Here is a 25,961-nt window from a genome sequence, read left to right on the forward strand (position 1 = left end):
AAAACTCAGAAAAAGGGGACATGACTTGTATTTACTACTTCTAGAAATGACAGGCTGGTACAGAAATGCATGAGATGTAAAAAAAGTTCTTGTGTCCTATTGTTTCTAATACTGTATCCACAGGTGGTATGGAAGGTATATAGAGAACCAGTCCACTGTAGACCTGATTGCTGACATTCAAACACACCCAAACTACATACCTTTCCCAGAATAAAATTCTGAAGGCTAGTGACAGAGGTTTCAAGATTTCCCACTCTCTAAATCTTAACATTTATATACAGAAGGTAAGGTAATTAAATCATCAATCATGTGGAATTGACTCATGCAAGCTGTCTGAGCATTCTCATCAGAGTAAAAGTCCAGACGCTTTGGTTTTCCTTTTCTTCGAAACTAAGGTCTAATCAACTGCTTGAGATAGAGCTTAATAACGTTTTTGATTAATAAATTAATCTTGATGGCTTAGATTTATAATTTTAACAATTAAGTCTGGTTCACTTAAAAGTTTACCTATCAATGTGTGCAAGCGTCTTCAAAGACACCATTAAGAGAGTCAAAAGATAAACCAGAAGAGACAATACATTCATATCAAGAATATATTAAAAACTCAGGTAGGTAGGTAGCAGGGGGTGTGTGTGCGTGTGTGTAACTGCACTTCAAAAAATAGGACTGGGCACAGTGGCTCACACCTGCAATCTCAGTACTTTGGGAGGCCAAAGAGGGAGGATCACTTGAGCCCAGGTGTTCGAGACCAGCCTAGGCAACAGTGAGACTCCATTTATACAGAAAATATAAATAAAAATTAGCCTGGCATGGTGGTACACACCTGTTTTTTTCTTTTTTTTTTTTTTTTTCTGAGATGGAGTTTTGCTCTTGTTGCCCAGGTTGGAGTGCAAGGGTGGGCTCTCGGCTCAGTGTAACCTCTGCCTCCCAGATTCAAGCAATTTTCCTGCCTCAGCCTCCTGAGCAGCTGGGATTACAGTTGCCCGTCACCATGCCCAGCTAATTTTTGTATTTTTTAGTAGAGACGGGGTTTCACCATGTTGGCCAGGCTGGTCTCGAACTCCTGACCTCCGGTGATCCACCCGCCTTGGCATCCCAAAGTGCTGGGATTATAGGTATGAGCCACCACACCCGGCCGCACGCCTGTTTTTCTAGTTAGGCTGGGGTGAGAGGATCACTTCAGTAGTGAAGTAGAAAAATTTCTACTGTTTTTCAGCAGGCTGGGGTGAGAGGATCACTTGATCCGAGGAGTTCCAGGCTGAGGTGAGCCGTGATCACTGCCCCACTGCACTCCATTCTAGATGACAGAGCCAGACCCTGTCTCAAAAAAAAAAAATAACAAAAAAAAAAGGCTGGGTGCGGTGGCTCACGCCTGTAATCCCAGCACTAAGGGGAGGCCCAGGCAGGCTAATCACCAGGTCGGGAGTTAGAGACCAGCCTGACCAACATGGAGAAACCCCATCTCTATTAAAAATACAAAATTAGCCAGGTGGGGTGGCGCATGCCTGTAATCCCAGCTACTCGGGAGGCTGAGGCAGGAGAATCACTCGAACCCCAGGAAATGGAGGTTGCAGTGAGCCAACATCACACTATTGCACTCCAGCCTGGGCAACAAGAACGAGACTCCATCTCAAAAAAAAAAAACAACAGAAAAAGGTTTAAAAAGTAATTTTTATATGTTTCTTAATTCTAGTTTTATAGTTATTCTCTTTAGCTCTGCTCTTTGAATAATGCCTCAAAAATCAGAAATAAGTAAACATAGCTAGTTATGTGAATCTGCATAATTGGAAATTATGCTAAAAGTAAACTGTATAATCTAAATTCCTCGTGGGCAGAGCCTGTTATCTTTGTGTTACCAACAGTATCTAACTAGATGCTTAATAAAAAAAAGTACTGAAGAAAAAGTGAGGAACAGTTTCAGATTAAAGGAGACTGAAGAGACATGTCAATTAAATGCAAATACAACAAATGAGCATGGATTGGATCCTCAGTAGGAAAATGGCTGGGAACTGCTGAATCATAATGGGCAATTAGTGAATGTGAACATGAACTGTCCATTATTAGATAACAAACAGCACCATATCAATGTTACATTCTTGAATTTGAGAATTTCACTGTAATTGCCCTAAAAGAACTCCTCTTTCTTAAAACATACGTGCAGAAGCAATTAAGGACGAAGGGGCATTATGTCTGCAATTTACTCTTAAATAATTCAGCAATAATAAAAAACTCTGCACACACATTTATCAAAAGTAATATAGCAACTATGGTGTAACATTAACTAAAGTCCATTCTTTGAATTAATCTATTCTTCTCTACATATGACACTATCTCATCCTCAGTGTAATTTTTATGGGATCACGTAGCTAGAATGTTTACTTCTTAGTGCTTTCACTCAACTATGTACTTTGTGCTTAATAAGTGACAGGCACTGTTCTAGGCAGTGAATTTAGTAATGAATAACCCAAGTAGCACCCTTTAAGGAGTTCACTCTACAACAGGAAAAATTTTAATATGATATAAGTATTATGAGGTAGGAGGCGGGTGCCTAACTCAGCCTTTAGTAGACGTCTTTGAGAGCTGGGGGATGGTCATCTTTGGTTATAGACAGCAGCCTATTCTGCTGGATAAACTGGAGCTAGGACTTAAAAGATAAATAGGAGTTTGCCAAACCAACAAGGAGAAAAAAGGCCTTATGTTTAGAAAGCTGGGAATGGCTACAGCTTAAGAATTTCACGGGAGGAAGTAGTACGACACGAGGCAAAATAGCAAGGGCCACCAGCACTAAAAGAGGTAGATTCAAACTGTTCAATCAATTCTAAAAGTGATAACACAGATTTGCCTGTAAAATTAGGCAAGTATTCTCATCAAATATTTGCCAGGAAAAAGTTTTAATAGTTGAAATATATAAACAGACACCAAAGACAAAAATTTTTATACCACAACTCCTGTGAATCACATCTATTGCTGTATTATAATACAGCATTTAATTCTCCTGGCAAAAGGAGTATCAACTTCTCAAATGTTATCAGATAAAAATCCACACGTAAAATTTTTTTTAAAGTGTTACCCAAAGGACCGGGAGCGGTGGCTCACACCTGTAATCCCAGCACTTTGGGAGGCCAAGGCTGGTGGATCACAAGGTCAGGAGTTCAAGACCAGCCTGGCCAACATGGTGAAACCCCATCTCTACCAAAAATACAAAAATTAGCCAAACATGGTGGTGTGCGCCTATAATCCCAGGTACTGGGGAGGCTGAGACAGGAGAATCACTTGAACCTGGCAGGCGGAGGTTGGGGTGCAGTGAACTTAGATCGCACCACTGTACTCCAGCCTGAGTGACAGAGCAAGACTCCGTCTCAAAAAAAAAAAAAAAAAGAAAAAGAAAAAGTGTAACCCAAAGAGAAGCAGTGTACATAGACAATGAAATCCTGTCTATAATCTTCATCCTATAAGCCTACAGGAAGAGGCAGAATAAACTGACCAATAGTTGCTTTGTATTAATTCTATTAAGTTATATAAGTGCATATGAAAGTCAGTTTCATTACAATAAACCATTGTTTTGCCAAATAATAAGGAATGATATATTAAATCTTGAAACCACAAGGGAACAGCTAAGTATTATTCGCTTATCCTCAAGAAAGTTGATGTTTCACCACAAATCACAACAAAAATACAATTGAGATTATTATGCTTTCGATAATATCTAGAAAACATCTTTGTCCCGTTAAATAAAATTTATAGGAGGCCACAGTATGGACTGCATTCCCACACTAGGCCCCAACAGACCTAAACAAAATGAAATTACTCATGCTAACATTCCATGTCACCAAACCAAAACTAAGTTGTTCTCCTAACCTTCAAGAAATCCGGAGAAAAAGAGCTAATAGCCAAATCCCAAAACAGACCAGTTTCAGTTAGCATGATAAGGAAGTCCCCTCTGCTTTAACCTTTAGAAGAAAACTAACTGTGAAACGCCAATCTACATTTGGTTTTTGGTTCTGCTTTCCTCAGCTCTTTTCTGTCTTTAAAGCCAACCTCCTTTGCTTAGCCATTAGAATGCTCATTCTATTTTATGGAATAAAATGTTGTGTAATTCTAAAATTGCAAATAAACCCATCACAATCTTAAACTTTGTTGTGATTTTGTCTTTTGACAGTCCTAAATCTATTTCATCGCATAAACTATTCAGAAATAGTCAAATTAACAAAGGTGAACCAAAAGGTCAAATAGAAGATTAGAAATTACTAATTAAGATTGCCCTAAAAAAAAAAAAGGTCTGCTAAAAAAAGGTCTGTCCTTAGCTCTCTATTGATGATTACTTACACCTTCTCCCTAAGTAGCTTGTCTGCCACTGCGGCTTTAGGCTTAGCCCACAGGCCCTTCCCCATTTGAGGATATGTCAAATTCTGCTACAGTGTAACAAAACACCTCTGGAATGCCAATTATAATAAAATAACAACATTAATATAGCTGTATGAATGCTATAATAAGCTAAATAAAAATGCTATTAGCAACTTAAAATTGTAAGCACCCATGGTACAACTGCATAACTTAAATGCAAGAAAAAAGAAAGTGCTTAAAACATGAGCGTAAGTCTAATCAGTAGCTAGAAAATTAGAACAAAATCTTTCCTCATCTGTAAATACAAGTGGAAATGAAAAGGAAAAACGAGACATTAATGAACTATGAAGAATGGAATAACCATCTGGTTTACAACTGGTAATGTCACAGGGTCAAGCCGTGCAGCTTCTTTTATACCGCAGCACCACCAAGTGGCAGAAGGACAAACTGCAATTCTAGCTGAATACTTTCATCATTCAAAAAAGGCCACTGCTATGGACTAAATTATGTCCCCTCACCAAAAAAATTCATATGTTGAAGCTCTAACCCCCAATGTAACTGTATTTGGAGATAGGGCTGTGAAGAAGTAATAAAGGTCAAATGAGATCCATAAGGGCAGGGCCCTAATCTGATAGGGCTGGTGCCATTTTTAAAACAGTAAGAGACACCAGAGCTCTCTCTGCATATATACAAGAAGGCCTAAGTGTGCTCAGCAAGGTGTTAATCTATAAGTCACCTTGCTTTTGGACTTCCCAGCATCCAGAACCGTTGCAAAATAAATTTCTGTTGTTTAAGCCACTCCATCTGTGATATTTTGTTATGGTAGCCCCCACAGACTAAAACAGCAACACTTCACCCTAATCCCAAACTTTATGACAAAGTCGGTCATTTAAAAATCAAAAGTCAAACTTGCCTTTAAAAATCCTAATCCAAAAATTTACTGAAATTAAAGTTCCTTAGTCAGCTATAAAAGGATATCATAGAGATCAAAAAGAATAATTAGAGGTTGGAATTTTTATATGAAAACGAAAAAATTTTCCCTGAAATTAAGAGACTATGGCTCTTCAGAATGCCTGTGCTTCCCTCAAACCAAGACAAAAACCTAAAATGGAACTGTTTTGTTATTCCAACTAATGTAATATCCTCTTCCTGACCTGGACAACCACCTTACTGCCGTAAGACCAGTCTAATTCCATGTACAGAGCTACAATCAATTCCTCTAAGTAGGATACTACTGATACCTATTTTATCCTTCCTTATGAGCAAGAGAACTACAAAGTTTGAGGAAATAAAAGGAAGGACTTTTACAAATGCTCATTTCCTACCCTCTACAGAAAGAAAAGCTAAGCTCTTAGGTGATATGGCAATTCCTCACATTCTCACCAAACTACTTCCAATTTTAAGAGTTGTACATTAACTTTCTTTTACTCATACACAACAGCTTTGTCTATAGGCTGTTGTAAATAATAGCTTGGGCAAGCTGTTCCATATCAAATTTAAAATACAGCATTTTCAATCATTTTTTAATTCTATTACAAAGTGAATAACCACTAATGGTTTTCCTACAATAAACAACCACCAGCAGTTTGTAAAAATTTTAACTATTAACCCTCATTAATAGTTACACCCAAACTTAAAGTAGGCAGTAAACACTGTTGCAGGAAATCGAGTCAAACATATACAAGGCAATGAATTCTAATGAAACATGCCACAAAATCCATATTACCATTTCAAAAAGTCTTAAATTCATCAAATCACCACCAACTTAGAATTTTTTCCTTAAAGATATTACTTCCAAAGGACTTGAGTGAATCTCCTTAAAGGTCTTTATGTCTTACAGAGGTTAAGTGACTAAAGTCTCTAGGGTACTGGGTAACAAAATCTACGCTAGAACAAAAATCTTTCAACTCCTAGGCCAATCTGCTTTCCCTTGTATCATACTTCCTATTAGTTAAACTTCTCAAATCTCAAGAATTGTGCGACACATGATAAATTGTGTGATAAATGTTAAGAAATAAGAATACGGCAAACAATCCATCACAAGGTGTTATATAATTAATAGTGATCAGTAAAGATAACAATTGCTATTGAAGTTCAGAGACTAATGTTTGCTAGAGCTAACTGGTAAGATTTTAAAACAGAATTTTAAGTAAGAATGAAGGCTGGGCACGGTGGCTCATGCCTGTAATCCCAGCACTTGGGGAGGCTGAGGCAGGAAGATCACTTAAGCCCAGAAGTTCAAGACCAGCCTGGGCAACATAGTGAGACCCCATCATTAAAAAAAAAAAAAAAAAAATTAGCTGGGCATGGTGGCATCCAACTGTGGTCCCAACTACCTGGGAGGCTGAGGCAGGAGGATTGCTTCAGCCCAGACGGTCGAGGCAGCAGTGCACTATGATCATGTCACTGTACTCCAGACTCAGTAACAGAGCAAGACCTTGTCTTTAAAAAAAAAAAAAAAAAAAAAAGGAATGAACTTCAAAGAACATCCATTCTAAACTTCATTTTAAGAAACTAAGGCCCAGTCAAGCACGGTGGCTCATGTCTCTAATCCCAGCACTTTGGGAGGCTGAGCAGGAGAGATCACTTGACCTCAGAAGTTCAAACCCAGCCTGGGCAACATAGACTTTGCCTCTACAAATAAATAAATAAATAAATAAAAATAAAACAACTATGATGTTGCCACTGGACAACAAAGTGAGAGCCTACACCAAAAATAATTATATGTGTATGTGTGTGTGTATATTTACAATTTTTTAACATCACTGTTGATTCTTTTATCCACATCTCTTTTCATTTATTCTTCTCTTATCTGTTTCCATTTTTTTTTTTTTTTTTTTTTTTTTTTTTTGAGACGGAGTCTTGCTCTGTAACCCAGGCTGGAGTGCAGTGGCACCATCTCAGGTCACTGCCAGCTCCGCCTCCCGGGTTCACGCCATTCTCCTGCCTCAGCCTCCTGAGTAGCTGGGACTACAGGCACCCACCACCAAGCCCAGCCAATTTTTTGTATTTTTAGTAGAGATGGGGTTTCACCGTGTTAGCCAGGATGGTCTCGATCTGACCTTGTGATCCGTCCACCTTGGCCTCCCAAAGTGCTGGGATTACAGGCGTGAGCCACCGCGCCCGGCCTTTCATTTTTTTTTTTTTTTTTTGAGACAGAGTCTCGCTCTGTCGCCCAGGCTGGAGTGCAGTGGCGCAATCTCGGCTCACTGCAAGCTCCGCCTCCCGGGTTCATGCCATTCTCCTGCCTCAGCCTCTCCGAGTAGCTGGGACTACAGGCGCCCGCCACCACGCCCGGCTACTTTTTTTTTGTTTTATTTTTAGTAGAGACGGGGTTTCACCGTGGTCTCGATCTCCTGACCTCACGATCCGCCCGCCTCGGCCTCCCAAAGTGCTGGGATTACAAGCGTGAGCCACCGCACCCGGCCTCCCATTTTTTTATGGTCCATTTTGTATTATCTCTTGTTCCTTTCTTTGGTGATATTTTTCCCACCTTTCCCTTTAGAATTAGATTTCCTATTGGTAAAACATTTTGGCTGTTATAATCCTTGTTTTATGTTTATAGCCTTGGCTTCCTGACAAGTGCACAGTTTGGACTTTTCTAAGAAGTTGACATTTGTTGCTGAAAACCCACTCAGGCTTTCCACTACCTATAAGATAAAGTTTAATTCTTTAAGTATTTAAACTCTGTCCCCTCTCCCCCACACAAATCTTAACCATTTCTGAATTTATTGTATTTTCAGTCAAAACAATTTATTCTCTCTCTTCAACTTGATTGATTTGTTTCGGCCTTTAAATTTTTGCTGTTATGGCCGGGCACGGTGGCTCACGCCTGAATTTGGGAGGCCGAGTCAGGCGGATCACCTGAGGTCAGGAGTTCGAGACCAGCCTGACCAACATGGAGAAACCCCGTCTCTACTATTTATACACACACACACACACACACACAGATACACATACACACACACACACGAGAGAGAGAGAAAAGAAACTTAAGCCCTATACACAGAGTTAGTTGGTGGCAGTGGCAGTCCTTCAGGGAAAAGGGATTTGAGCTGGGTTTAGAAACATATCTAGATAGGAGCTGAACAGAAGGAACAAGAGAGGACATTCTAGGGAGGAAAATAACAGCAAAAAAAAAATTGGGTTTTTTTTGTTTTGTTTTGTTTTTTGAGACAGAGTTTCACTCTTGTTGCCCAGGCTAGAGTGCAACGGTGATCTCGGCTCACCACAACCTCTGCCTCCCGGGTTCAAGAGATTCTCCTGCCTCAGCCTCCCAAGTAGCTGGGATTACACAAATGTGCCACCAAGCCCAGCTAATTTTTTGTATTTTTAGCAGAGATGGGGTTTCCCCATGTTGGTCAGGCTGGTCTAACTCCCGACCTCAGGTGATCCACCTGACTCGGCCTCCCAAATTCAGGCGTGAGCCACCGTGCCCGGCCATAACAGCAAAAATTTAAAGGCCGAAACAAATCAATCAAGTTCAAGAGAGAGAGAATAAATTGTTTTGACTGAAAATACGATAAATTCAGAAATGGTTAAGATTTGTGTGGGGGAGAGGGGACAGAGTTTAAATACTTAAAGAATTAAACTTTATCCTATAGGCAGTGGAAAGTCTGAGTGGGTTTTCAGCAACAAATGTCAACTTCTTAGAAAAGCCCAAACTCTGCACTTGTCAGGAAGCCAAGGCTATAAACATAAAACAAGGATTATAACAGCCAAAATGTTTTACCAATAGGAAATCTAATTCTAAAGGGAAAGGTGGGAAAAATATCGTCTAAGAAAGGAACAAGAGATAATACAAAATGGACCATAAAAAAAAATGAGAACAGATAAGAGAAGAATAAATGAAAAGAGATGTGGGGCCAGGCGCGGTGGTTCACGCTTGTAATCCCAGCACTTTGGGAGGCCGAGGCGGGCGGATCACGAGGTCAGGAGATCGAGACCACGGTGAAACCCCGTCTCTACTAAAAATACAAAAAATTAGCCAGGCGTGGTGGCGGGCGCCTGTGGTCCCAGCTACTCGGAGAGGCTGAGGCAGGAGAATGGCGTGAACCCGGGAGGCAGAGCTTGCAGTGAGTCGCGCCACTGCACTCCAGCCTGGGTGACAGAGCGAGACTCTATCTCAAAAAAAAAAAAAAAGAGATGTGGATAAAACAACAGTGATGTTAAAAAAAAAAATCAAGTTATTTCATGCACTCAAGTTCTGGAAAGGGTTAAGAGAGTTCAAAGACGTCTACATGGCTAAAAAAACTGCACTCAGACCCTAATAGCCAAATTTACTATGTATCAAACTGGAATAACTTACCTCTCTAGCAGCACAATCATGAGGAGCTTCTTCTTTATTTACTTTTCCTTTTGGAAATCCCCAGCCTGATTTTGCTAGGTACCCCTGAACCAGTAGTACCTACAAAACAAGCAGAAGTAAAAATCAAACTTGCCCTCCTTTTCTATGCTCCTTTCTAAAAATCAAAGGCATTCTTCTCCTTACTGGAGGTAACCGTTATCGCCAAAAATTTTACACAGTATTTTCTTAAAGTATCTTCCATCAGTCTGAATACATCACCACCAGTGTGAAAGCATTCTGCCCATTTAAAAAAAAAAAGACTTCAACAATTAAGCGACACTTTTTTGTACCATGCCGTAACTGCAACAAGTAAAAAATCTGCAGACCTAGCATGCAGATAAAATATACAAAACTTGGCCTTTTAGCACTAAAAATCTAAGTATATTTTAAAACCTCAATTTAGAAACACTACATCAATAACAAATTTTGTTAATAGACTAACGATCACCATTTCACTAAAAATCTTTATTTCATTACACTCACATTTTCAAGTGTCTCATCAAGAATAATTGCACCATATGTTGGTACTCCCATTTTATATTCCTTCCATTCATCCAAAACTTTTTCCACATCTTCACCTTGAGGCAGCAAAAACGGACAATGACTGAAGAGTATAAATAGTGTCAAGGAAGTTACTTTCTCCTTTAATACGGCTTGAGAAATTATATACACAAAGAGACCCATTTAAATCAATAGTGTATTTTATGTGAAATTATTCAAATCTTCCCTCATTTAAGTGTAGCATTTTGGCCAGGCACTATGGCTCACACCTGTAACCCCAGCACTATGGGAGGCCGAAGCAGATGGTGTCTTTGTTTTTTCCACATTTGTTTTCTCTTAAAAAGTCATTGTTAACTTTTTCATTTATAGCCTACACACAAATCAAATAAGTTTTTAGTACTCATAGTCCTGGATCCCTAACACAAACTAATTCTGGACCATGTAAACACCTAGAACACTTCTCGTTAAGTGAGTCAAATTCATAATGCCCATAGTTATAGATTTTAGTGTAATAAGAAGAAATAGAATTACATACATAAAATGATAGTGAGAAAGAGAAGAAAATATATTGCTAAGAGAAAGAAACTATCACATCAGAAAAACAATAAAGTGCTTAATTCTGGGAAGGGGAAGTATGAATGAGGTATGCCATTCTATACTGTTTACCACATATATAGTTTCCATAATGAAGAACAGTTTTATCAAGTTTTACTTTAAGGATTACACAGAAAGGCAAATCCAGGTATTAAGGAAAACATAGCCAGTTTCAAAGAAACTTGGCATGCCTCCCCCCAAAACTGGGCAGTGTAAAATATTAATAGTAAAGTCAGTAAAATCCAAACCCTGAAATTGTATGATCAGACTTCTAACACTCCATGCTATCAAATGCCTCATCACTATAATACTGTTAATTATAAAAAGGCATACAGAAAATGATAATTTATGATAGTAACTCTCAAAATGAGGTCATACTTTTAAGGGTTTTCAATTCCTCAATAAAAATTTGTATACTCTGTCTTTTCATTTTGATATTACTCTAACATGCAATCTGAGCATATTTTCAATTATCTAGATGACCATACATATCAAATACTACCACTTGATTTCAGAGACCATATTGGTACTAGTACTACTTTAATTGCTACAGGGTATTAAAAACAGAAATAAAGCTAATCTACAAATGATGCATTACAATCAAACGACACATGACATAATACAGAAAGGAATGTTTCATGACAGCAAGCAGGGAAAGGGGGTGTTAGTACAGGTACACCAAACTCAAAACACCCTCAAAGAAGTCGGCATTATATTCATTCACATTGTGATGAAAAGTCTGGTTTAAAAAAAAAAAAAAACCACATCAAATTCATTTTATTAATTTGAATTTTACGTGTTCTACAATCATGTAATTTAAAATTTGTTTCATAGTTGCAGTACAAATGAAATAGGTCCTCAGAGCCCAAGTCAGTCAGCCACCTATGACAACACTGTAATATGGCCAGGTGTGGTGGCTCATACCTGTAATCTTAGCACTTTGGGAGGCTAAAGCAGGAGGAATGCTTGAGCCCAGGAGTTCAAGAACAGCCTGCGCAACATAGTAAGATCCTGTCCCTACAGTTTTTTTTTTTTTTAAGACAAGCGCAAAGTTAATCTCAATATAATTAGTCCATGCCTTCATTTGGGGAGGGGAAAAAAAAAGATAAAAGCTTGGATACAACATTAACCATTCCATGAAGCTCTATGGTTCTATAAGGGCCTGATAAGATTCTAAAAGGTATTAAAATTCTGGCTTTACATGTTCAGTAAAATCCCTAGCAGAACTTCAGCCAAGGAGCAAATCTGGGATACTCTTGTCTGTATCCACACTGCTGAGTGCTTACTGAAGAAAAAAAAATCAAAGACTATGCATCATTTACAAAAGAGAAAACAGAGGCATAGACAAGTTCCACAATTCACCCAAGGATACATAGCTGGTAAGTGGCAGAGAAAGGATACTAACTCAAAGGATGTGGCTCGAGAACGTATGCTCTTATCAAAGTACGCAGTCTTCTCTACTGCAATATCCCACATGTACCATCAACTCAACTAGGCCATAACAGAACCCATAAATTCCCTACATTTCTCATTTTCCTGTCAATGAGATGGCCAAGTAAATGATTTACATGTAAAAATATATGTGCTTCTCAAACTTACCCATTAAATTAGGCACTATTAATAACCTTATTTTTCAGGAAGAAACTGGGATCCTCAACTGCTCATACCAGAAACCTGGGTACCATCCTTTCTTCTACTTCTCCTCAGATATCCAAGTCATCACCAATCTTACCTCCTAAATAGCTTTCAAATTTGATCTCTTCTATTCATTTCTACTACCACAGGTTTTCTCTCTAGTAAATTAATAAAATAGCATGTTAACTAGATTCTCAGAATCCAATCTTGCCTTCCTCCAATTCATTGTTCACGCTATTCCACAGCAGTCTTGAAAAATACCCCTTTAGGGAAAAATAAGCAAATGTGGGAAAATGTTAATAATGAAAGAATACAGATGAAGGGTATGATGGCAGTTGTCATGTTCTTTGGCCATCTCCAAAAGTTTTTTCCCAAAATAAGTTTTTTTAATCTGTTTTTTAAACAAATATGGCCCACAAGACCCCTACATGTTTTAGCCCCTGAATTTCTCTATAGCATCATCTCTTATCTTTCCCATTTAGTCTAAAATACAGTAACTTTTTTCATTTCCTCCGATTTTCCCCACATAAATCACTGTCTCAAAGAAAGTTTCTATTTAGCTCCCAAATCTTTTTTTTTGGAGTAATAGTTAACATTTATTCTTATTAACATTTATTGATCACTGTGCCAAGTAATCGATTTACATGTACAAATATATGTGCTTCTCAAACTTACCCTTTTAACGAGGCACTATTAATAACCTTATTTTTCAGGAAGAAACTGGGATCTTCAACTAAGACAAATTAAATAACCTACCCAAGATTGAGTGGCCAAGATGTGAATCAAACTCAGCCTCCAAATCGTAAGTGGGTATCCCTCTTCTGTTCCCACTGAACACTGTTCTTCCATATCACATCCTACCACACTGCACTGTAATCATTTCCTGTCTTTTCTCATCTTCTTGAAGATACTGAGTCTACTCTGTTCACTGCATAAGGCCTGGCACAGAGTAACCATGCAGTTACTTAATGAAGTGTACCACATTAAACATTCCTTCTCCAATTAGCTATTCTTAGTTAACTAAAAGAAACATACCTACAACAAAGGTTCTTGGTGTCTTTTAATAGCAGGCAAACTGTAAAACTCATGTGCAAACACACACAAAGTGTTATCCAAAACCCTAAAGTATGTAAAGTTGCCCTAGTAGGGCTGTAAGTCCATATAAAATGACCAAAGCAAAAGAGGACTTGGTTATCTTAGTCATGTTTCCGTAACTAGATTGTAACTCATGAAAACCAGTCTAAGATTTCTCCAGAGAACCTATCAGCAAGGCCTTTAACGAAGATAGTGCTCAATATATTTCTATTCCCCTTTGATTTCTCATTAACTTTTACAAATTTAATCAAATGGTTTGATCATTTCTTCCTTTGAAATCTGTCTCCCATCAGTGTTTTCTTTGTAATCCCACTACTATGGCTCAGGGATTTATTGCCCTGAATGTCAAGTGATGTAACAGACCAACCAATCAATCTTGGATACCATTTTTTTTGTTTTTTGTTTCATTTTTATTTTATTTTTTTTAAGACAGTCTCGCTGTGTCACCCAGGCTGGAGTGCAGTGGCGCGATCTCGGCTCACTGCAAGCTCTGTCTCCCGGGTTCACACCATTCACCTGCCTCAGCTTCCGGAGTAGCTGGGACTACAAGCGCCCGCCGCCACGCCCGGCTAATTTTTTGTATTTTTTTTTTTCTCAGCAGAAACGCGGTTTCACTGTGTTGGTCAGGATGGTCTCGATCTCCTGATGTCGTGATCCGCCCCCGCCTCGGCCTCCCGAAGTGCTGGGATTACGGGCCTGAGCCACCGCACCCGGCCTTGGATACCGTTTTCAAACGATCAGAGTAATATTCTTTACCCCTGCTCAAAAATGTGCTATGGTTAACAGTTAACTATCACAGAACAAACACTGTTTCATCCATTTTCTACAGAGCCCTAAGTGTCCCATGCTTCATGAGGCTAAAGGAAAGTGATAGGCAGCTGAGAATGAGGGTATTTCAGCTCACCTATCCCTACTCCAACTCTAGTTCTAGTACACGAACTTGTGGGTACAAATCCATTAAACATACACGTCATGGTCAAAAACAATAACCTGGCCAGGTGCGGTAGCACCTATAATCCCAGCTACTTGGGAAAAATGCGGGAAGACTGCTTAAGCCCAGAAATTCAAGACCAGCCTGGGCAACAAGGCAAGACCTTATCTCAAAAAAGGAGAGGAAAAAAAAAGACCTATGTAATAAAAATCAGGTTGAGCACAGTTGCTCACACCTGTAATCCCAGCACTTTGGGAGGCCAAGGCAGGTGGATCACTTGAGGGCAGGAGTTTGAGACCAGCCTGGCCAGCATGGCAAAACCCCATCTCTACTAAAAATACAAAAAAAAAAAAAAAAAAAAGGTAGCCAGGTGTGGTGGCTTGCACCTGTAGTCGCAGCTACTCAGGAGGCTGAGGCATGAGAATCACTTGAACCCTGCAGGTGGAGGCTGCAGTGAGCCAAGATCACACCACCACACTCCACCCTGGGCAACATAGCAAGGCTGTCTCGAGGAAAAAAAAAAAAAAAAAGAATAAAAATCAAAGTGCTTCGGCTCAAGATTTAAGAACCTATACAATCTCATCATCACCCCATATGACTTTCCAACCATATCCGCTATTATGGCCCCATGAGAGGACGCCGTTCAATGCAAACTAATTTATTTATTGAGATATCCTTTTTCAAATCTCCAATTTTTCTTCACCTAAAACACATTCCCCACTTCTACTGAGAAAATCTTATATTCCCTTAAAAATATAGCTTTCCCTAAAATATTTCCACTTTTTTTTCCAAATTCTAAAAACATGTACTATCAGGACCATTAGCAATTATTTAATTATTTGCCTTATGACATAGATTATTTTATAATGTTAAATATTCATGTGAATCTTTTATAACTAATGAATCATGACAAGTTTCTGCCTGATATGTACATGGGGCGAGAAGCTTCTCTGAAGGCAAAGATGACTTTTTCCTTTTTCAGACGGAATCTCACTCTGTCGCCCAGGCTGGAGTGCAGTGGCGTGATCTCAGCTCACTGTAACCTGCACCTCCCAGGCTCAAGAGACCCTCCTGCCTCAGCCTCCCAAGTAGATGGGATCATAGGTGCGCGCCACCATGCCCAGGTAACTGTTTTTGTATTTTTGGTAGAGATGAGGTTTCGCCATGATGCCTGGGCCGGTCTCAAACTCCTGAGTTCTGGCAATCCACAAGTCTCGGCCTCTCAAAAGCACTGGGATTACAGGTGTGAGTCACTGCACCCAGCGAGGGCTTCTTTGTATTTGCCACACAACTAAAAACACTGCTTCAAACATAGTAAACATTCAATAATTATTTAATAAATGTCACTGGGCACAGTGGCTCACACCTCTAATCCCAGCACTTTAGGAGGCCAAGGTAGGAGGATCACTTGAGGCCAGGAGTTCAAGACTAGCCTCGGCAACAAAGAGAGACCCCCATCTCTAGAAAACATAAAAAGAAATTAGCAGGGATGGTAGCGCATGCCTGTAGTCACAGCTACTCGAGAGGCTAGCGGGGAGGATTGCTTAAGCAGGAGCTCGAGAATACAGTAAGCTAGGATCACATTACCGCACTTCAGCCTGAGCGACAGAGTAAGATCCTGTCTCTTAAAAAAGAAGAAAAAAAATTCTAAACAAATCAGAAAAGCAGTAATCTGATTAAAAGATCATCTGGTTACATGAAGCAGCAAGAGTAAAGTTCTACAAACAGGCTAGCTATTCATGGGAAAAAATCAAATTTAATCAGTGTACATTTTAGGGATTCCTCTGTATGATTATGATTATTGATTACTATGATTATTAATATGATTATTACTAAATTGTGTCTACTATTTATGTTTGACACATTTTAGCCATCAAGTATGTTTTCCTCTAATAGTTTTAAAATCTGAAAAGACAAGCAAAAAGAAATTTGTGCTAAAATATATTGCTAACAAGTCAGTCAGTCATTACAGTAATAAAAAGGATATCAGCTTTAGCAAAGTCTCTTATCCCACACTGAGGTAATCCTGGTGTGTTCTGCATGTAGAAATCCAAGTAAAACCAATGGGCAAGTTCAATCTGAAAACACACTCGGATTGCATTGTCTCTTTCCTCGCTGGGAATATGTAAAATAAATCGGCTGTCAAAAACAAAACACATACAAAAATTACATTTACAAACTATAACGATATACCTTAAGCTATTTAAGTGCTTCATACCTGACCCATCAACTCAGAAAAGGGACCAAGAGCAGTACTGTTCAAGGAAGCAATTAATATTTGAGGGAAATACTATAGGGAAGATGAGTCTTAGAGAGGGAGGAGACACCACATGTATCTCACTTTTAATACAGTTTGTTCTGAGCCTATGTATCCTCTGTTCACAAATACAGAGATCAGCTTAAGAGCTCACTAACAACAAAAGTGAGCAGGAAAACCTCCACTTCCTCCCACGTCTGGCAACATTTCCAAGAATACAGGTAAATATATTCATACAATTTTAAAATGTTTGCTATTACATAATCTTCACATATAAAATATTACCAAGAAATATTGGAAAAGAAACCAATATGCTGTTGCTCATTAATACACTAGACTTCCCAAACAGCCTCACCTGCAGAGTCTCAGTTCAAACTTCCAAATATACTCACTTTTCAAAACCCTAAATTGTCTTTTCCATGTACATTGAGGAAAGGAAGGAAAGACATATTTCTTTTACATATAAATATACATTTATATTGATATACATTAATATTGAATGTACACATATGTAATTAGCATAATGAAACCCTTTATTATGAAACATACAAGTTAAAATTCATCAATTTAAGTGAATGTTGTAATTCAGAGCAGTCATGAAGCAGCTATCAATTATTTTTTCCAATGTTAAGCATTTTTGGTAATCCTTTTTCCTGGTAACCATTAGAGACAGATTCAAGTCCACTGGTTTTTACAGTCATTTTTTAAAATTAAAAATAGTACCACCCAGTTTGATCACTTGTTTAATCACTATCATAGTAAATAATTCTTGGCTGTTTCCAAGTTTCAAATAAGCATAAGAATACTCTTCTCCAATTACAAGAGGACCTTCTCAACAAAGGAATTTAAAAATTAGCCAGGCATGGTGGCATGCATCTGTAGTCCTAGCTACTCGGGAGGATAAGGCAGGAGGGAGGATAAGGATCACTTGAGCCGAGGTGTTCAAGGCTGCAGTGAGCTATGATCATATGATCACGTCACTACACTCCAGCCTGTGTGATGAGACACTGTCTCAAATAAATATTTTATATATATTTTTTTAATTAAGAAATAAAAACAACACTGGAGTGGCAAAAGGCGTTTTAATCAGGTTTTTAGAGATTGCAATTTGGGAGACACAAGTCTAGCAAGCAGCTAAATCATGTTCCATTCAGGCAAGGTTAAGCAGAGCTTTTAAGGGCTACTGTAAATTTACATATCTGGAAGGTTTTAGCACAGTCCCTAAATAATGATGGCTGGTTGTCAGATCAGAATGTCTCTAGTCAATGATCAATAAAGTTGGGCATGGTTATCTCTCCAGGAGGTTGATCAGGACCAGTATATACACCTCAAGTCAAATGCAGCTAGTTTTACACTTTGGCCCAGTTCAGGAGGTAAAACTCCACCTAGATGTGTATGTGACTGGGATCCAACTCCTTATTCCCTCCCTGGCTCCTTTTTGGATGTTCTGACATAATCATCTCCATTGTGAATTTTCTTTTCACAATTCAGATCCATCAGTTTCATTTTGGATTTTTTTTCCCCACAATTCAGATTCATCAGTTTCATCTTTAAGACTTTTAGTCTTCTGATCTATTCTAGTCTGGATCAGCTGTCCTCTACACCTGGTACACATCTGTCAACTCTACACTGCCCTTGCACTAGCATCCTATAGTTCCCTGGGCCTTTATCCCACACAGGTCATGTTTCTTGTCTTTTTGCTTTCATCCTCAATTCACTTCCTTGTTTTCATGAAGTACATCCTCACATATCCTGTGGAGGAAGGATGCAAAGGGGAGGTAAATACTATTATTTTCAGATACTGTACATCTAAAAATGTCTTTATCCTCATACTTGATAATTTGGGTAAAGAATTCTAAGTTGGAAATGATTTTTTTTCAGAATTTTCAACAGTGCTCTCTCATTTCAACTTCCAATTTTGATATTGAGAAGATTGAAGCCATTCAGATTTTTTTTTCTTTTTACTTCTAATTTGTGGGAAGGACAAAAGCCATTCAGATTCTTAATGTTTTATATATGATTTTTTTTTTTTTCCCAGTCTGGATGCTTCTAATATCTTCCTTCCATCCCCAGTGTTGTGAAATTTTGCAGTGTCTATTTCTGATCCACTGCACTGTCATTCCATAGACCATATGTACTTGGAAATTCATATCCTTCAGTGCTGAAAGGTCTCGTAAGTCAATTCTGCTGTGAGTCTATGTTTCTATACTGCCTTGCCAGGCATGGTAGTACATGCCTGAAATTCCAGCTACTCAAGCCAAGGAGTTCAAATCCAGCCTGGTCAACAATGCAAGACCCCGTCTCTATTTTTTTTAAAAATAGCTCCCTATATCAATTACATTAATTTTGCTTTTCATTTTTCCCAGTTCTCCTCAGCCCCCCTCTGTTGAAATGCTGAAATTTTAACTGTCAGAGGCAACCGTAATATTGCCTTAGGGACTTGTGGGGAAGGGGAGGGAAATTATTCAGTGTATTTTTTTAACTTTCAGAACCAAGTAATCTGTTCTCTCTATGTAAGAAATGTGTTCATCTTACTTGAAGAGAAACCCAAACTTCATCAGTTTTTGATAACATGTTGGTTTTTGAAGGAACTTCAATCTGTAATTGGCATTCAGAATGCCCTTGGCATGGCAGTCTGTGTGATGGCATTTAAGACCTGTGAAATCCTTGAGCCCAACTTGATTAACCAACACTGATAACCACCACCTTTATCTTTTAATGTCTGCTTTATCTGTATTTTAAAAAATGAAAAACCCTCAAGTGTAAGAGCCAGCTCCCTATCTACTCAGATAAAGGAGAAGCGTATTAATGAATAAACCCCTCAAATGTCTCATTATTAATATAAAAAGGCATCCAAAAATCACCTACCATCTAAGGAAAATGTGAAGCATGACAAGAAAGTTTTTTAACTGACCCTGAAGAAAACATAATTGAGGAACCAGAAGAAAACAGGAGTGAGGGTTGAAAGATGGAATTATTATCCTAAAAGAAATTTAAAAGAGTATTCCTTTATCAGAGCAACTGTATTTTCCTTTAAATGTATAATAACGAAGTAAGAGCCCTCGGGGGGAAAAAAAACTATTATTACCATAACCAACAGAAGCAGTGAAAGGTAGTATTAAGGATATCACCTAGACATTGGTACTCAAAATGTGGACCCTAGACCACGTGGGAACTAAGTGTGAAAAGAGAAACAGTTATTTTAGACATTAAAGGACTCAGTTTACTTCCTAATGAAGCCCCTCAAAGAAATTAACTTAAAATGCACACAAGCAAAACAAGAATGAAAACCAAGAAAGGATAAAACATGATATTCAAGAAAGAATAAGTACCACCTCCAACAGTTGTGAAACTGAATTCTAGTATTCTAGTTGCTAGGCAAGTCTGATGAGCAACGAGCCCAGACTGGATTAGGAGGATAGAGGTCTCCAAGAGCGCAGTCTAAAGGGAAAAAAGGATTCTGTCGAAAGTATGATTGAGGATAAAATAAGGAAGCGGATGAGAAGGGTTGAAGAAAGCAGCTAGAAACTTTGGACATATTAGAGAGGAGAACATGTACAACAGAATCATAGTCCAAATGTGAAGCAAAAACACCGAAGTTAGAACAGAAAGCCAACTGTCCCCTCCCCTCAAAAAAAATGGATTTCAAGAATAGCCAGAAGGGGCCTGGCAGGGTGGCTCCCGCCTGGAATCCCAGCACTTTGGGAGGCCAAGGCAGGCGGATCACCTGAGGTTAGGAGTTCAAAACCAGCCTGGCTAACACATGGTGAAACCCCGTCTCCACTAAAAATATAAAAACTGGTGTGGTGGAGGGCACCTGTAATCCCAGCTACTCGGGAAGATGAGGCAGGAGAATCACTTGAACCCAAGAGACAGGGGTTGCAGTGAGCTGAGACCACGTCATTGCCTCCAGCCTGGGCAACCGAGCGAGACTCCGTCTCAAAAACAAAACAAAAAAAAAGGCTAGAAGGAATCAAGCAATAGTAACAAAAGCATGTATTTCTTTCCCCAAAGAAAAAACTAAATGGTACCATCATTTTGACCAATTTGTAGGATACAAGAACGGAGAATTCATTCAGATATTCTGCAAGACACTTACAAAGGGATCCTGACTATGCCCCAATGGAAAAGAAACTACCCACTGAAGACTTGCCTCTACTATAAAAACTATTTATCTATTTACACTGTATTATTATTGTTCAGCTTTTACAATCAACAAATAGCACAAAACATAACAGACCTAAATTTACAAAATGGAATATAAATATTATCAATCCTAATTTTTTTAAAGTTAATCTGGATAGAAGCCGATGGAATGGGCAAGAAAAAATGAGGCACTAATCATCTCACCATATCAGAGACTCAAGAAATACTGTAAGTTCGTAAAACAAATATAATTTTAAGTATATTAAAGTCACAAAGGGCCAGCACGGTAGTTCACACCTGTCATCTCAACACTTTGGGAGGTTGAGGCAGGAGGATTGCTTGAGGCTACAAGTAAGTTTGAGACCAGGCTGGGCAAAGATCCCATCTCTACCAAAAAAAATGTATTTAATACCTGCCCATGGTGGTACATGCCTATAGTCCTAGCTACTCAGGAGGCTGAGCCAAGTGGATAGCTTGAATCCAGGAGTTGGAAGGTGCAGTGAGCTATCATCATGCCTGGGCAATGGAGCAAGACCCTGTCTCTAAAAAAAAATCATAAAGTCACAAAGGTAAACAATGGAACAATTTAAAATACTGATAGAGACATACTGGAAGTAGGATGGGGGCAACAGCGGGTGTGGTAAACTGAACTCTCATCTAGTATCTACGAAGTTGAACCAAATCCCCAATTCAATATAGAAAGTTGATAAAACAAGAAACTGACACAAGTATATTTTAAAATATTGAGGTATCCACCAGAAGAACTCAAAACAAAACAAGTAAAAGTCAATGCCTAAACAGGAATAGAAAAGGGTAGGGTCAGAAACTAAGACTATTGCCTGTCATTTATAAATCTGTCTGTACTCTAATTTTCAAAACCATGTACATGATTATATATTTTTAATAGTAAAAAGTTGACAAGTTTATAAGAGCTGATATATGAAAATTAAACATTTAATGTTTTCATTCTGTGAATGCTTTTGATCTGTTTTAAAGGTTCAAAAGTACGTGTACATATGTGTATGTATGTCAATATAGTAATAGCTGAAATAAAATGCCTTCCACTACAATTTGTTATGGAAAAAACTGCATCACACGTTATTTTCTCAATGTTCTACAAACAGCACATGAGCACAACGATTGCAATTAGTAGAAAAATGTTCCAGTTGAATTCAACACTAACATGGCTAGCTGAAGATGAGCACAAATTATTTAATTAACCTATGCTGTCACCAAAATAGCAGCAACACTAGTTGCCAGAAAATACCTTTCTCCTTTTAACACCACTGTGGACTTTACTATACCCAACTCTTAAAAGGGCTTTAAAAAAATTCCAAGCATTTATTTGAACCAACCAACTTTTCAGTTTCTAGTTTGAAAACATGTTTTTCAATTCTTTAATAAGCTAGTTTAAACAGTATTGAAAAACTCTGTGTTTCAGTTTTAATATCAAAAATCATGGTACATCAAAAACAATTATCACCATAAAATGCTGCAGATTTACCTTTCTTTACACATACATTTTAAATTATAAAGCAGTTTTTGTTTACTAGAATATTTTAAGACAAAACTCTTCCCTTCCTCTCCTCTAATTCTACTCCACTCAGAAAGTAACCAGTGTTATTAGTTTGGCACATATTCTTTCGGCATACAAATACATACACCCCTTCTCCACCCACACACGCACTTAAAAATTTCTTTTCACAAAAGGCACCAAGTGACTAAATATTTCACTCAGTATACTGTGTACATCTTTTCAACACACAAATATTTTCCCTCAGTTTACTGTGTGCTAATTGTCTGAGGAACTTAGAATGGCTGCACAATATTCCAATAAATGGAATGTTACATACTAAAGCATCTGCCTTAGGTTATGAGCAGTCTAATGGTTACAAAGTCACATTTTGAAAATTTAAGTCTCCTGCTCTAATTTTTCACATCAAAGGCAAGATTTAACAGAAACATGTAATTTATCAAAAAAAACAAAGTAACACACAAAAAAACTTCCTAAATACACTAATAATAAGCAACAGAATTGGGGCAAAAAATGAAGGGAGTAAAAACAAGGATCTAGATTGAATTCATAAATAAAGAAGTACATAAAAGAGACCAAAGAAGTTCAGAAAAATTAACCTCAAATTAAGCTTCATTTTTACAGAAGTTTACCAAATTCTAAGTGTAAAAAAAAAAGTTTTAATCCATATCGAAAAGCTTAAATCAGCGACATTAAAAATCTTTCAATTAATCAAAGCTACAAATATTAACCTGAAAATGGCATTTATTTTAAAACCTGAAGTTTTGAGAAATGTTTATTTGGTTTCATTATTACTGCCAGCCCTAATTTTTAAATATATCATATCCTTATTTATACAGCCAAAAACAGTAACTGCAAAAAGAAATTTCTTGAAAGGAAAAAAGTTAATCCATACAAAAATATTTGTCGAAAAGCTTAAACACACTCAGTGGAAAACCAAGTATCTTTAACACTTGACAGGTGCTTAACATATTGTTTACAAAATACAACGTAATTATCTTGTGAATAGGTTCCATACATAAAATCGAAATAGCTGACATCACTTATTTAAATGATGTAATCCTAGACAATATGCAAATTAACCCCAATACTAGTAGGAAGACTAGCTCTGATGTAAAATGTGTAAGATTACCACATCTTTTTCTAAATCAACTCTTAACCCTATTAACACACAGCTAATTACTGATCACCTTTCTAAATACTTATTTTCAATTTTTTTCTAACTATAAAATGCATAAAAAATCTTGGAAACAAAAAATAAAGATCACAATCTCATAATCCCACTATTGGTTGATGTGCGTCTAGTCATTTATCCACATACACATATCAAGTTCAGTTTTTTTTCCTTTTTTGTTTTTATTTGGGTCAAGAAACTAAGTGCCTTTTCAGTGGTTCATTTGTATCTACCATACTTCAAAAATTATAAATCTACCATTACCAAAGAAGTACAACGCCATTTTTATTAGTTGCAAATTTAGGCTATTTACTTTCCTGTATGTACTTTTGCGAGGTTTAAAACGTTAGGCTTATTACTTCTTGGTATGAGAAAAAGCACAGGCACTGGAAAGAAAAAGGAATAGGTGTCAAATCTTGATTTTGTGAATTAGGATGAACGTGACCTTATGTAAATTACAAAGTTCCTGAATCTGCGCAGATGAAAATGGAAACATACTAACTGCACCTACAAAACAGGGCTGACTGAGGATTAAATAATACATGTAAAGGTAGTGCCTGGTGCACAGTAGAAACTCCAGGCCAGCGCAGTGGCTCACACCTGTAATCCCAGCACTTTGGGAGGCCGAGGCGGGTGAATCAGGAGGTCTGGAGATCGAGACCAGCACGGCCAAGATGGTGAAACCCCGTCTCTAGTAAAAATACAAAAATTAGCCGGGTCTGGTGGCGGGCGCCTGTAATCCCAGCCGCTCGGGAGGCTGAGGCAGAGACTCGCTTGAACCCGGGAGGCAGAGGTTACAGTGAGCCGAAATCGCACCACTGCACACCAGCCTGGGCGAAAGAACAAGGCTCCGCCTCAAAAAAACAAACAAACAAACAAACAAACAAACAAACAAAAAACAAACCTCCACAAACACCAGTTCTTTACTTTCCATTAAAAAAAACTGCGTAAGGGAGATACAACGACTAAAAGCCTGCCTTTTAAAACATAAACACAGTAACTGTGAACGAAGGTGTTATCACTTGTAATCACAATCCACACACACTTGGCGACAACTCTGGGTATCACTGCACACCAAATTCTACCTTTGGAAAAGAAGTATTTTTAGGTATCCTACACGTGTTTGGCTATCTGAAATCAGAGTTGACACGGGGGAAGAAGGCAGAAAATTTCTCATGTGAAGTATACACCCTGAGTTAAACCACCGCGGTTGAGAATTTCCTTTAAAATAGGATAATTAAGGATAAAAAGAAAAGCAGCTCTACACTTTTTCCCTCTCTCCCCCCAAAGACAAGTCTAGGGATGAGAAAAAAAGTAATTCCTTACAGGAATTTACAGAGAACGCCACGGACAAATAACACGCAGGCGTCAGAGTAAGTCCGAAAAACTGCTCCTTGCGCAGGTCCGCGTACCTGGGATCCTAAGGCTTAAATTACTACCCTGGGGTCTTCCTTCAGAATCGGGGAATGAGACAGAGGAAGGAGGGGGTGCACGGCGTGGAAAAGTCACAGAGGCAGAAAAAACAATGGGAGAGGGAGGCGGCGGTGGCGGCGGCAAAACGCTAAGATCCAGGCTTCAGCGAAGCGGCTGCGCCTGCGGGAAAGCAAAATAGTTGAGTAACTTAAAAAATGAGGAAATTCCGGGTGCTCTGCAGGGAAGGACGGAGGGCCGTGAGAAACAGGGAGGCTGCGGCGGAAAGAGGGGCGGTGTCGTCGGAGAACAGGGTCGACTATGGAAAGCGAGCAGCGGCGGGAGCGGAAAGCGAGGACCTGGACGTGGGCAGGGAAGAAGACCCGGAGGCCTCTGGGGGTCGGCGAAACTGAGAAAACCCAGCGGGGGCGAAAGGGGGTCGGGTAGCGCGGTACCTGCAGAGATCGTCCAGGACGCTGCCGGGAATCTCCACCCGTTTGGTCTCCATGATGAGGACCCACAGCAGGAACAGTGCATCCCGGCTCCGCGCGGCCGGGGACTGACGGTAGGGCACGAGGACTCCGGCTCGCCGGAGAGCGGGCAGCCGAGGAAGCCGCGGCAGACACGACTCCAACGGAGACGAGAAGGGGAAGGGGCGGGACCCGCTCACTTCCGTCCCGCTCCCTCAGCCTTGGACCCCAAGACTGGGCCAAGGCTCGGGGCGGAGCCCCTGGAGTCACGCCCCTGCTCGCTTGAAAGGCCCAATGGGAAGCTGAAGAATTGGGAACTTAAGCACTCTAAGCCAATGAGACGTTTGTTTATTGGTCCGCTACTTCCAATCCGTCTACAAGCTGCTCAGTTGCTACTCAGAAAACCAACTTCCCGCCGCCTTTGGGGTGGCTACACGCATGCGCACCGTGCCTCCTGCGCGTTTCTGGGAAGTTTAGAGGGGTCGGGGCTTAGGTGTAGACCCCGAGACACATATCCGGGACT

General features: G+C 39.1%; 1 protein-coding gene across 6 annotated transcripts in view; it reads right to left on the bottom strand.

The window, feature by feature from the left end:
- Positions 1–25,680, bottom strand: part of DCP2 (decapping mRNA 2) — a 48,181-nt gene extending 22,501 nt beyond the window's left edge. For 5 of the 6 annotated variants that reach the window (XR_009214064.1, XM_058440609.1, XM_058440608.1 and 2 more), the window contains exons 1-4: positions 25,424–25,680; positions 16,435–16,586; positions 10,175–10,302; positions 9,653–9,751 (exon numbers count right to left, since the gene is read on the bottom strand). Coding sequence is in view for 4 of the 6 variants with exons in the window: in XM_058440609.1 (XP_058296592.1) it covers positions 9,653–9,751; positions 10,175–10,302; positions 16,435–16,586; positions 25,424–25,476 (432 nt within the window). In the remaining 2 variants the exon portion in view is untranslated. The remainder of the gene's footprint in view (positions 1–9,652; positions 9,752–10,174; positions 10,303–16,434; positions 16,587–25,423) is intronic. The other variant, XM_032156656.2, reaches the window with a different exon arrangement.
- Between the last annotated feature and the right edge of the window lie 281 nt (positions 25,681–25,961).

Source organism: Hylobates moloch, unplaced genomic scaffold, assembly GCF_009828535.3.
Source record: "Hylobates moloch isolate HMO894 unplaced genomic scaffold, HMol_V3 SCAFFOLD_6, whole genome shotgun sequence".
Classification (NCBI taxonomy): Eukaryota; Metazoa; Chordata; class Mammalia; order Primates; family Hylobatidae; genus Hylobates; species Hylobates moloch.